At 40.1% G+C, this 13,449-nt stretch overlaps 2 protein-coding genes across 2 annotated transcripts; one reads left to right on the top strand and one right to left on the bottom strand.

The window, feature by feature from the left end:
- Nucleotides 1-2,693: 2,693 nt before the first annotated feature.
- Bfra_003039 (putative acyltransferase family protein) lies at nt 2,694-4,270 on the top strand (the record flags this gene model as incomplete). Its single annotated transcript, XM_037333451.1, has 3 exons — nt 2,694-2,729; nt 2,840-3,462; nt 3,589-4,270. The coding sequence occupies 3 exons, from the start codon at nt 2,694-2,696 to the stop codon at nt 4,268-4,270; spliced, it is 1,341 nt and encodes a 446-aa protein (XP_037195579.1).
- Nucleotides 4,271-13,114: 8,844 nt separating this feature from the next.
- Nucleotides 13,115-13,349, bottom strand: Bfra_003038 (uncharacterized protein; the record flags this gene model as incomplete). Its single annotated transcript, XM_037333450.1, is given in 3 exon segments — nt 13,115-13,210; nt 13,249-13,324; nt 13,339-13,349. The coding sequence occupies 3 exon segments, from the start codon at nt 13,347-13,349 to the stop codon at nt 13,115-13,117; spliced, it is 183 nt and encodes a 60-aa protein (XP_037195578.1).
- Between the last annotated feature and the right edge of the window lie 100 nt (nt 13,350-13,449).

The following is a 13,449-nucleotide window of genomic DNA, read 5'->3' as shown; positions in this document are numbered from 1 at the left end:
AGGGGTTTGATTGCTGTGTTACGTAACATGGGTAGATGAAGTTATTACAGAGTTTGTAAATTGTGTGTGAGTGGTGGATGGATGTGTGGATGGATGGAATAGGGTTTCTCGAATTATGCACAAGGAGCAGGGTCTTGGTTGTATGGGAATGGTTCTTGGTATTTGGATAGGGGTTTATGGTTTGGAGAGAGGTTTGAGGTTGGGATTTGGGATGAACGGGAGTTGGGGTTGATTGATTGATCGATTGATGGATGGGAAGGGAGAGAGGGAGGTATGAGATGAAGTGGAAAATATAATCTATACTTTGTACATCAACACAAATGTATTTATGTACTACATTTCAACCCTAATGATTAACCCCACACATATACGTATTACACATATACATATTACACACTCACACTCACTCTCACTCTCACTCTCACTCTCACTCTCACCCTCACTCTCCCACGTGACACCAAAACTAAAAACAAACTTCAATCATAAGAAATAAAAGTGGAGGATATTCTGGACACTAACCCCCCTTCAAGTATAGTATCCTGCACTCCCCTACTTTAATCACGTTTGACAGCGGACGGCTCGTACGTCCCCTACCGTATCTCTTCTTTTTCATCGTTTCTTTTAGTTCGGGCCCGGAAGAGAATCTTCCCTTCGTTAGATCGCACCCTGATTAAATTCATCATCATGATTATCTAGATCTCGAATTCGAATCTGAGAAACTCAAAGGATCCAGCATCGGTACTCGTATTTTGAGTCGACATGTAGTCAGATAGTTGAGCCAGGGTTACGTAATGCATGAATTAATGTTTCGGAAGGGTAACGTGTTGTCTAGAATTAGAATTAGAATTACACTAGAATTAGACTCGAATTAGAATTCAAACTACAATATCCAAGCGCGATGCTATCATGGACTAAGTTTCAAGAGGAAAAATAAAGAAGAAAGTGAAACGTTCCAAAGAATCTTCCAATACTGAGATGAGTGAGTGGATGAGAGGTACCGCTTGGTGCAAGACTCGAGAGATACCAAGAGACTGAGAAATTAAAGAATCCACACTTTTGGCTTGGACTGCGAATCAAGAATTTCCAAGTCGGATGTCGGAATCGATTGTCGCTTTTTACTAGCGAGGTTGTAGAGTACATACCCATCCATGTATGTGTTGACCACCAATCTTTTCATCGGTATGGGATATGATAATCGCCATCTTCGTACTACCCAGGTATTTTGGTGTAGAGGAGTGTGGAGCATACGACGAGCTGGTAGGTATTCCAATTCCTATGGAGATTTTCATATTCGATATTGTATTCATACTTTATTCATACTTTATTCACATCTCTTATATTCATGCTTCACTCACATCTCCTCTTATATCCCCTTTGGTACAATTCTCTCATATCGTGTCATACCCACTCGATACCCCTATATAACTCAAGATCTACCAAATATCCATCTACTACAACTCAATTCAATTGTCTACATCCCAATAGATCTTCCATCACATCCATCCAGCTTCCAATGACGTGATGCATTAAAGAGATAGCGACGCCTCGAGGACATACGTAAACCCTAGTCACCCCAGGAGAAAATAAAAGACCCCGGCATTCATCTACCAGATACCAAGACTCTAGCTGTCCAACCGAGCCAGCTAACCAGCTACCTCCCTACCTAGGTAAATCTTCATGGTACACCTGCAGCACGAGCTTTCGGTCTTTAGATCCTAATCCGATTTTACCTATCATCCATCTCCATCAAATCTGTTCATGCAACTTACCTTACCTTTTATGCTTGTTATCCGATGCGATGCGTGCGTGTTACATGTTTTTCCGTGCAGTATTTTGCTTGATTTTCGCATTGAGTTTGATTTGATTTGATTGATGTGAATGATAGATTGATTGGAATTAATTACCTAGTAGGTAGACGAGGGAGATGTGCATATCCTTACCAAATCAATCACCAAATACCTTGAAGGCTATACCCATCCATACATACATACCCCATACATACAAACATACATACATTCATGTTTGAAGGTCTGCCTACAATTGTACACACTCCGTTCATCTCATATTGTGTGGGAGTACATGCAGATCCGCTTTTCCTTCTTGACCTTCTTTTCATTTCTCCATGTGTTACCGGTACATATAATCAGTGCCTAGATATTTGATTTTGATTTTGATTAGATGTGATTGAAACCAAGACTTCTTTTCATTTGATCTTCCATTTGATTTCGTTTTGCTTTGATCTCTCTTCTCACGTTTCTTCATCTCCATCAATTGATTAAATACTTAAGATCAAGACATCTTTTCCACACTCATTCAAAGAAGAAATCTTTCTGCAAAGAATCATCTCTACACACTTGGCGAAGATACCTGCCTCATTTGCAGCAAACGGTTGGGGGATAGATAAACAGGATAAGAAAGAGTGACGGGCTTCTTCTTTCATATCTATATCTATAAACCCAGGTACCTACCCGGGTATCTATCTGCATGGTCTTTGGATCTCCTTCTTGACCAACTTTTCTTTCCTCTCTTTCTTCATTCATATATTTTCTTCGAAGAATTCTTTTTCTCATTGTCGAATCCGAATTTGAATGCATCTCCGGTCGGTGAAGGTGGAGTTTGAGAAATTATAAAGTTTACAAGGTTACTCTTGTCTACCATCAAATCATCGTCAAATCCTCATCATCGTCATAATCATGTCGGTCAAAACGGAAAATGTTAAATGGGTTGATGTAAGTTTTATTCATATTTAATTCCTTCATACTGATCTCAATTGATCTATCACATCAATTACATCAGCCCATGTCAATCCATCAAATCTAACCACAAGAAAATAAAATAGGGTCTTCGAGGAATAGCATCCCTCCTCGTAGTAGCAACCCATATCGCACGAGCCTTCGATCCCGATCTCTTCCTCCCCAGTTCCGGCGAAGGACTCCGTCCACGTCTCCTCCAACTCCCCATCCTTCGCATTCTCCCTCAAGGACGCATTGGCGTCACGATTTTCTCCCTCGTGACGGGTTACGTCTGCGCTCTGAAACCCATCCGACAATGTCGCGCGGGTAATCAAACGGCTTGCTTCAATACGATTTCTCGCTCGGCGTTTCGACGGGTTCCGCGTCTGGTTTTGCCGACGACAATCGCAACGACGATTATTTGGTTCCTGTGTCAGTTTGGCATTTACAAGGTGGCCAAGAGATCGGACAGTTGGTGGATTGAAGCGACGAGTCCGGATATCACGCCGTATTTTGGTGATGCGGTCAAGAGTTTGTTGTATCACTTGATCACGACGTGGACGAGAGGTTGGAATATTTATGATGGGAATCAGTGGACTTTGTTGCCGTTGTTGAAGGGAGCGATGATGGTTTATGTGTTTATGTTGGGGACGGCGGGCATGAAGTCGAGATATAGAATGATGTCTAGTATGGCATTATTTGTTTATTTCTATGTCGCGAATGATTGTAAGTTTGTTTTCTTTTTCTTTTTCAGTTTGGGATTGGATTGGATTGGATTGGACCGAATTGGATTTTTCCATGATTTCCTCTTTTTTTCTCCCCCCATGAAAATCGTTCACATACTAATCATCCCCAGCTGCATTCGGAATGCAATTCTTCTTTGGAACATTTCTCTCCGATCTCTCTCAACATCCACCCCACATCGAGTGGCTCAAAACCGTCACATGGCCCGCTATTACCTGGCTCCCTCACTCATTGTCCTCGGTTTGATCTTCGCCTCATATCCCGAAGGAAAACCCGAACTCCAAGCCTGGTCGCAATCCCTCTACAATCTCTCACTCTGGATTTTCCCCCACGATCCAGATGTTCCTCGTTTCTACTCGGGCCTCGGTCTCGAACTCATCGCGCTCGGAATCCATTTCTCCCCCCTGTGTAAAGATTTCCTCGCGAATAAATATTTACTCTGGTTTGGCAAGAATTCGTTTGCGGTGTATTTGATTCATGGAACGCTTTTGAGAACGCTGTTGATTTGGATGTTGTATGGGGTTTCGATGCCGGAGGATTCGGTCAATGAGAAGGGAGAGACTGTAAGAGGGGTATTGCATATGTGTGGGAGGTTTAGGTGGTATAGTATGTTGTTGGTTTGGTTTGTGATGTTGTATGCGATGGCGAATGCCTGGACGAAGTGGGTGGATCCGTGGTGTGGGAAGGTGACGCAGAGGTGGGAGAGATATGTTTTTGAGGAGGATGGAGCGAGAGAGGTGGTGGTGGATGCGAGGGGGAAGAATGAGGGTGCTGATAAGGGATTGTTGGGTTGAGAGAGAGGAATTTGTGTGTATATGTATTTCGAAAATTGTATGCTCTCGTGCGTTATACAGGACTTTTTTTTGAGAATCTCATTTGTTGAAGGGTGGAATCATTGTATGAATGAATATCTGCATGGATTGATGGATGCATGGATGTATGAATGTATATATGTATGCATATAAACAATAGTGAAAATACAAGGAAATTATATTACTTGTTTATCGAGTTTTTGAATTGCGAAATTTTTAGTTGTGGAGATTTAATCTAGGATTTGCTTTTATGGGGATTTGCTTATGTAGGGATTTTATGGAGTATAGGGATTTTGTGGAGTATAGGTAGAGAAGAGGAAATTGAAGAGGTGGTGGGCGGGGAAAAGGTATGGAATGGTATAGGGGGTAGATTAGGGTAGTATGGGATTGATTAATATAGTATGGGATTGGTGTAATGTGGGATATGATGAGATGAGATGGGATGGGATGGGATGGGATATATAATCGAGAATGGGAATTGGATGGATGGGAAAGAGAGGGAGGGAGAGAGGAGAGGAGGGAAGGGAAGGGAAGTGAGAGGAGAGGAGGGAGAAGGGGAACAGGAGTGAGATGGGTAGAGGGGAGTAGAGATGGTGAGATAGTGAAATTGGGGATTTAGAGGTGGGAGAGAAACGAGGGGTAGGGAACTTGGGACAGGGAATGTGATGATTGGAAAAGATAAGGAAAAGGGAGTTTAGAAACATAAGGGCAATAGGGTGATGTTTGGTATTTGATATTTTACTAGGGATTTATGGAATAGGGAATAGGATGGAGGAGGGAATGAAAGGGAATGAGAAAGAGGATGGTTAGTAGAGAGTGGGGTTTTGAGATGGGATGGGGATAAGTGATTAGGATGAGAATGAGAAAGAAAGAAAGAAAGGAATGAGAGAAGGAATAGCAAAGGGGATGGAATAATATTTGATATCATATCTGATATTGTTTTAAAGAATTTGAAGGTGGAAGAATGGAAAGGGAGGAGTGGAAAAGATAGAAAAGGGAAATAAAGATAAAGAACAAGGGAGGGGGAAAGAGTGTTGATAAGACATACTTTGTATCATGTGATGGGATGGGTGGATTGGTGAGTAGGGTTTCGGGGAAGGGAAAAACGAGGAGGGGAAGAATAGGATGGGTAATGGGTAATGGGTGGTGGAGAAATAGTGGAATGGGAGGAGATGAGGAGAAGGTGAGTGAGTCGTTTAGTAAATAGGAATTTGAAGGGATGAGTGATAGGATGTGCGAATGAGGATGTATATATGTGTATAATGAAGACAAAGAGAATCTAGATGTGGATATGGAGCTGATTGATAAAGAGGGAGATTTAAGGGAGGGATGGGGGCTCGGGTGTATGGTTTGGATGTATGGGGTTTGATATAAAGATTACAGTTCTTCGGGTTGTTTTGACAAAGAGATTTTTTTCCATGATTCCAGTTACTTTGAAGCCTAGTACTCGAGTATCTTCTAATTTAATTTATTTCATTTTCACTTTAGAGTTTGTGGATAGAAAGATAGGAGAAAAGAGTTAGGTAAGATTACATTGGTTTTCGATAATGGGGATTTGGAATGGATGGGAAATTAAATTTTTGTGTTTTTTGTTTTTGCTCTTGCTTTTGATTTGTTTTGTACATTGGTTGTGATTTCATTTATGAGAGGGAGATGGATTCTGGTTTTTAAGGCTGGGGAATATGCATTTTTGTATTTGTGACTATGGAGTTGTGGTTGGGTTCTTGAGAATGAGGGGGTGAGATGAGGGATGGGGGATAGGGTTTGGCTTGGGGTTTCTGATATCTGGCTTTGGGAAGGAAGATAGGGGAGTGGAGATATCGGGGATAGGTGGTTCGGTTTGGTGTTGCTTTGGGGATTGGGGATGAGGGTTGGGTTGGATTGGATGAGACTGGATTGAGGATAGAGATGATGTTAGAATGGGTTAATAGGTGATCTAGAACTGATCTGGAATTTTTCTGTGAGGGAGGGGGAAAATATGATTAGCTCGTTTTCTTCACTCTATGAATGAGAAGTGAGATCACCGGGGTGTTTATCTGTAGTTTGGCAGGGGAAAGGGCTTGTAAAATGTTAGGTAATAGCAGTTTTGATTCGATATGGGAGAAGTCGTGTGAAGTCCCATCTCACTTTTAAATGTATTTGAGATTCCGAGAGATGCTGCGAGCGAGGTTGCGTCTTCTTCATCTTTTGGGAATTTGAGTTGTGAAGTTTAGAGAGATGGATGAAGTTGAATGGATTTTTGGTGAACTTGTTGTTGAGTATGTATATCTGGAGAGGTTCTGGAGGTCCATCTGACGCGATGCGATGTCGGATGCTTGATGAGATACAGAATACTTTGGGATTTTCTGGCGGAATTTGGAGTGCTGAAAAGGTATTAGACTTGGCTGTCACTATGTACTTACAAGTGTGTATCCTCGAGCTCGCAAAAGTTCAAGCACAGCATATCCATAAACCCCGGGAAAATATCTATGAAATGATGTTGGGATACTTGGATTCGGAGAGGAGATGAGATACGCAGGGCGCACTTGTTTCTTGTGGTTCTAAAGATTTGGAAATGAACAATTGTGGGAATTGGACCTCTAAAGATGGGAATGATGTGCTGAACAGACAATTTGAGAGAGATATGTATTTGTGAAGATACTTGTGTTTGTAGAGGAATAGGCTTGAGTAAGTCGTTTGCTAGGAGATGTGGTGTATTGATGGAGTGATGGGTGTTTTTGCGGGACTTGTGTTACTTGGTACTTTAGATGATGATTTCCCGTCAGAAATTCGTGTAAAGCTGTTTTCACAGTGACCCAGCAAGACTAGGTAGGGTATGGTATGTCGCAGTAGATGTAATGATGTTATTGTGAACCTTTGACACCGTTGTGTTTTTCCGTCGTGATAGAAATGTTTTGGGAGATTGAGAATGGCTGTGTTCATGATGGATATCTAATTTCTCCAAGCTAAAGATTTTCAAGGTCTTCGGATAAGGTAGGATACCTCCCCTCCCCCCTTCCTCATACAAGGCAATTACTAGTCGCTGAAACCGAAACCCCCTCCTCGAACGTAACACCAACTTAATCTTTTCGTCATATTCAATCCTTCATATCTCCTCGATTTTGACTCCTAATCATATAGCTAGGAAGTTAGGTAGGTGATTCGTAGTTATAAGTTGTGTGTGTTGCGCTTTCGATCACGAAGAAGCTCTGCAGTAGAGTGGCTGGCAAAAATTCAAGGTTGCGAATCTGCAGTTCAGAGTCAGTAATTTGGTTCTTGTATCCATATAGGAAGTGGAAGACATTAGCAATTCATTTCTTCGTCACCTCTTGCTTTTTCGGTAGCTTTAACCGCTCTGAGAAGAGCGAGAGCTATTCTTTCTTCTTGATTTGAGATACGTTAATGTTGTGTGTTTTTATGTGGCAGGCGACAGGTTCCTGGAAGCAGAAAAAGCCAGGCTTGGATATGGGAAAGGCTGGTAGTACAGAGACATTTCTCGATAATATAATGATAACACTATAGAGCATGGCTGCCAAAGACTTCTCTACTTCCTCCATATTCTCTGAGTTTCGCGCTCGAAAATAGATACGCGATGAAGTAGGTTTCGAACTCTGTCGAATCGAGGACGGCAGAGAAAGAGTTGCGGGGTGTACTCCCCGGAGACTTAACAAAAAAGTAATTCAGACAGATAAGGTTCGTCTGTCTCTGTTTCCATGCCGTTGGTATTGCATACCCGTGAGGGAGAATACCCTTGTAGAATTTTATCCAGTATTCCGGCGTAATGATCTAGCAACACATCTCCATGTAGCCTTGGTGAGGTAGCTCTGAGTGACTTGGAATATACGAACTGACCTAAAGTGGGATTATGAATCTTGGACAGGAGAGTAAATCTAATCTGAAGTTGTGATCTGGGTAAAACGGTAGCTTGTGTGAAGCCATGTTGGCGATTCCTAGAAGTGTTGATGCTGACTGCTGGTAACTCCACGTCGAATCATGTGTAAGCAAACTCATGACTAGAAGATATGGGGTATCTGTTTTTGGACCACTTTTTCGTAAGACTCTCGCATTGTTATACAAATGTGGTTTCCTCGAACTCGGCGTTTGCTTACTCTTTTGAATATACTTAGTGAAATAAAAAGGCAGAGAGGTTAAACACATTTCAGCATAATGATTAGATCTTGTATTTATATTCGATACTATTTTAAATGAGATCTAATCTAAATGATTTTAAGAGATGTTTACATACTTCCGTCAGCTAGAGTTCATCATATAATAAGTTTCTAACCAGCGTCGTGATATGATTCGTTCAAAGGCTATAAGTGGGGACAGATTTTAATGCATTTTACATTACTTGCTCATCCAATCATTGTATAAATACATTGTTATTACAAGTGCTGAAAGGTTCTCAACAGAGCCCCAAAATAACTCCAAGTTCTCGTACATTCCGATCACTTTCCCTGAGCCTTCCTGGGAGCCATCAGCACGCAGAGATTTACTATCGAATCCTTTTCCGACACCCTTATGTGTTACAAATATACCCCTACGAGCTATGATTATAAATTCTCGTGTTTAACTAATACAAATGAAAAGATTGCGAGACCAAAATAATGAAGGGAGGTATACAGAATGAATTTATAACCTTAAACCCTTATATATGCCACAGGTGTATACACCGGAAGGCGCGTCAAATTAGTTGGCCACCTTAGTCATCAAATAGAATTCACATTAGCCTCGGATAGCTTTTCGCAATACTACTTCAAACGAATTCTACGTTCTTGATTAAATTGCTTTCTACACCTTATAGAGTTTTTCCAACAACTATAGAGGTCAGAGAACCGTAATATCAAAAGGCGTGGCAGTGCTACAGTGGTAGTTGGAATACGCGAATTCAGTAATATTCGACCCGCTAATTTGTGACTATGAGGGATTGGCGAATACTCGTATTTGATAGCGGTCCGACTTTTACTACAATCCTTCTTCACAACAAGAGATATAATTTCTTGATGAATACACCCCTTATATATGCCTTCATGCGCTACGACTAGGATTCACATGAGGACAGTATGTTCCAAAATCTATTCAACTATTCTCTTGCTCGTTCTTTTTCAGAAGTATCTACATCCACTCCCTCTCATTCATGGAAAAGCAATACGAATCTCGATTTATTCTAACATGTCATTCAATTCCATCGCTGTGCTAGCATGTTCATCTCTTCCTGCGCCAAGTCTCTTTGGGGCCGAGATCCTATCTTTCCACGCCAATCAAGTCACTAATTACACTCGCACTATCTCGATGGGTCTATATATGAATCATGGAGCTGTCGATATTCAAGCAGCAAACTTTTGCAATGTCTCTATAGCTTACACTCATCCCGGTCTTAATAATATAGTCAACGTACAAGTCTACTTGCCATCTACAGAATGGAACGGTCGAATGCAAGCCATTGGAGGTAACGGCTGGCAAGCCGGCCTCAACTACGCAGCTTTGGAAGGTATGGCCGCAGCAATGTGTGAAAGCTACGTATCTTTGTCTACTGATTCTGGTCTGGGAACTAGTGATAGCGCGACTTGGGGCCTTTTGAGTCCGGGAAACCCAAATCGCAATCATCTGCAAAACCTTGCATTGTGTACTCATTATCTATCTCCATAATACAGTATTTAAGTCAGAATTGTGTACCTCAACACACCAATAGAAAGCAAAACTTCATACAACTTCATACCAGAGAAATCCAAACACTAACCTAAATATCCAAACTTGATTAATAACTCCCTTGATCATATTCTTACACAAGGTCCCTCTATCACAAACATTTCATTTCCTATTCCCACCTCTATCCTCTTTCACGACTTCATCCACCCACAACGATTCACTCCCACAAGCCAAGACTCAAATTTATAAACCAGAACCCATCATCCCTTATTTCCGACCTTTCCCGAGTTCAGAACCTAATATATCTGGTTTCTCTATGATACAACAGTGCTCACCCCATCCGAAGTCATCCGAGGTTGACCCTCTACCCCTCTATGGAAAGTTCCCGAATCCTTTTTCCCAACAACAAATTCATTGGAACTCAGAATATCACCTCATGTCTTATTGAGTGACGGGCTGTGTCTTTCAAATTTTCCTTGAAAGTTGGCTGGGTGATTCACCCAAAGGAAATTTCCTTTGAGAAAAACTCTGATATGGGCTAGGGGTAAGTCCGAAGGCCGAGTAGTGAATAGTTAATGGATGAAAGATAAACGATAGGTCATTTGAGGCTGTGAGAGAAAATCTCTTGAGCTTGCAGAGAATTTGAGATTGAAGCGGCGTGGAAAGGAATGTGAACTTGAATTTGAATTTGAGATCATGGGATGCACTTGAGTTGAAGACGGCGCTACGAACTTGTAATTACCTTGTTAGGAAATCTGGTTTCCTGATACTAATTGAGGGATATAAATTTCGAGAGAAATTGAAATATACTTATTATCTCTTGATGAGAGTACAAGGTATTGAGAAATCGTAACACGGTAGAATAAAAAGCATTTCGTAAGAGAATATCGAGGAAGAAACCGACCTCGAGAATTAGTATTACAAAAACAACTTTTTTGATAAAATGTATGATGATTAAATAGATAATCAAATATAATCAAATTCAAATTCAAATAGTTTAGATAATTCTTTCCGGAAGTTTAATCCAAAGCCGATGTTATACTCGAGTATGAAAACTTAGAAAATACACCGTGAAGAGATTTTATTTTCTACTCACTTTAACACAACTCTCAAAACACTAATTTCAAAAACTTGAAATTACTCGGAATAGTTATATAATATGAGAAAAGAAATAAAAAATACTTTATAAGATAGTTCGCAATTGATATAGAGGAATAAATATCATACGAAGACGTTTATTTTTTACAACAGCTCTATTATTACACTTGAGAATACTGAGCTTAATAAATACTTAAAGTTATTCTATATCTTATCTCTATATACTAATATCTATAAAAAGAGTATATCGATTTTCGAAAAGATCTCTATATCTATAATAAAGAAGATTTCCCTCAAATGTACAGAGTCTCCAACTTCTAGTCAATATAAAACAAATTAGAATATGTTTTATTTCTTATTATATAACAATCATTACTAACTATATACTATATTATTTATGAATTAAACTCTAATTTAATAGATATATATAGTGAATTTAGTGTCTGGGGTAATATTACACGAGAAATGAAGTAGAATGAAGGGGGTCTAGTAAATAGAATTAAGGAAAATTTGGAATTATTCATTCTTTATTCTATTAATTATGAGAAGTTCTTAGAAACCTAGGAAAAGTAGAATTTGATTTTGAAATATATTTAGAAATAATAATATCTTCAATTAGTTCCAAGTAGCTAGATAAAACCCCGGAAATACTGGTACTTTCTGAAGATTTTAATGTAATCTAGCTCAAGGTGAGGGATATATATAGATAACCATAGAATAAGTAATAGTATTACTCTTTCAAGACTAATCTGTAGCGCTATTGAAGCAACTTGAGTAGTTTAGAGGGGTTTTCGACATATATTACAAGTCATTAAGTGATTTCAAGATATATCCACGTTCCAATAACATTCATTTAGTCATTTAAAACCTCGTTGAGGCCTTTGCTAGCTTTTATAATTCATTTCAGCCCCATCAACTACTCTAATCAAGAGAATAACAAGTAGTAAACTCATAATTAGATGGTTTCAAGGGCCAATCAAGTCAAAACATGAATTCTTTGAGCAATTCAAACGTGGAGATGAGCCGCATGTTCAGCCATTGGGTACGTAGAGGCGCAGTTCAAGCAACATCATAGGCTATCAAGCTTTTCATTTGTAAATGAGCTACTTAAAGGATTTTTCAGCCGTGTGACGAGAATTTGCGCGATTTAGACAGGAGTTAGCGTCGATTTTAGCCTCGGGACTCGGCTTAAGCAGCGAAAGACATCCCATCATACCAGATCTAAGCTTTATCATTGGCCATTGAATAATTTAGACGCGTGTTAAAGCTTGTTCTGACCTCAGTTCGTGATCTGAATGATAGGAAGAGTCACATTTTAATAAAATTGAAGTAAGAGTGTACTTGTTAGGTAGAATTAGATTAAATCTGGTTCATGCCAAAGTGAATGATTTATTTCACCATTCGAAGATGCTTTTGGGCGGTACTATTGGTCACTTTGGGCAGTTTTAGCCCCAATACAGGCCATTGAGTGGTCCGAATACGTCTTGCCGCTTCTAGTGATTTTGAAGAGCGGCGGAGAGAATTTTGTTGAGTGAAATTGCAGCGGAATGGTAGTTTTAGATGGGGTCATCAAACAACCTACTTGATCGCATTAGGTGAATGATTTCATTGATCATCTGGAAGTCGAAATAAGCTTTAGTGCAGGTCACTAGATGATTTTGAGGCGGCTCAACCTTATGATAATAGGTCCTTTACAGGTTTAGTGGAATTCTGGCGCTCACTTAGACCCTGGTAATGGATGTTAGCGGCATAAAATACAACCCTATATACATTGCTGCCGTAATATTGGTCATTTACTAGTTTAGACACGAATTAATTGTTTCTTTGGCCTTAACAATTGAATTTAACGGCAAGGAAGGTTCCGTAGAGTAGATTCGAGGCGGGGCTAATGGTTTAGCTTGCTGGAATTTCCAATCAAGACTTCTATTTAAGCTTCCCCATTGATCTGTAGACCACTTTCTGTTTCTTCTTCTCTACATACCATCCCTCCTCCTTCAACCAGGCTCTTCTTTTCCCCTTCAAGACCCCTCATACTACAAGATACTTCAACTAGAACGTATCTGTGACTACCCTTGTGTTTCTTCAAGGAGTTGCGTTCTTTCAACTATTCTCGTTACTAGAAATTCTTCTTTCTACCCAATTCTTTCTTTCTAAGGTGTTCTCGATCTCAAAATCGACGTTTAATTGCTCATAGACCTCGAGTCTTTCACAGTGAGTACCTTTCAGCCAATTACAAGGACTCCCGTTGTCTTTTTATTAACCATTCTACTCTTTAGACGTTTGATTTCAGGTCCAACGTCGTTGAACTGCCTTTATTCTCCTACAGTAAGTTCATCTTGGTCGATTAAGGCCAAATAATTGAGTATTTGCTAACTATTGTGCTCTCCAGACCTTCGATTCTCCACCTAAAATCACCCTACCTACCTCGAAACCCA

The sequence above is a fragment of the Botrytis fragariae genome (genome assembly GCF_013461495.1).
Source record: "Botrytis fragariae strain BVB16 chromosome Unknown tig00000012, whole genome shotgun sequence".
Taxonomy (NCBI): domain Eukaryota; kingdom Fungi; phylum Ascomycota; class Leotiomycetes; order Helotiales; family Sclerotiniaceae; genus Botrytis; species Botrytis fragariae.
This window is presented reverse-complemented; position numbering and strand designations above follow the sequence as displayed.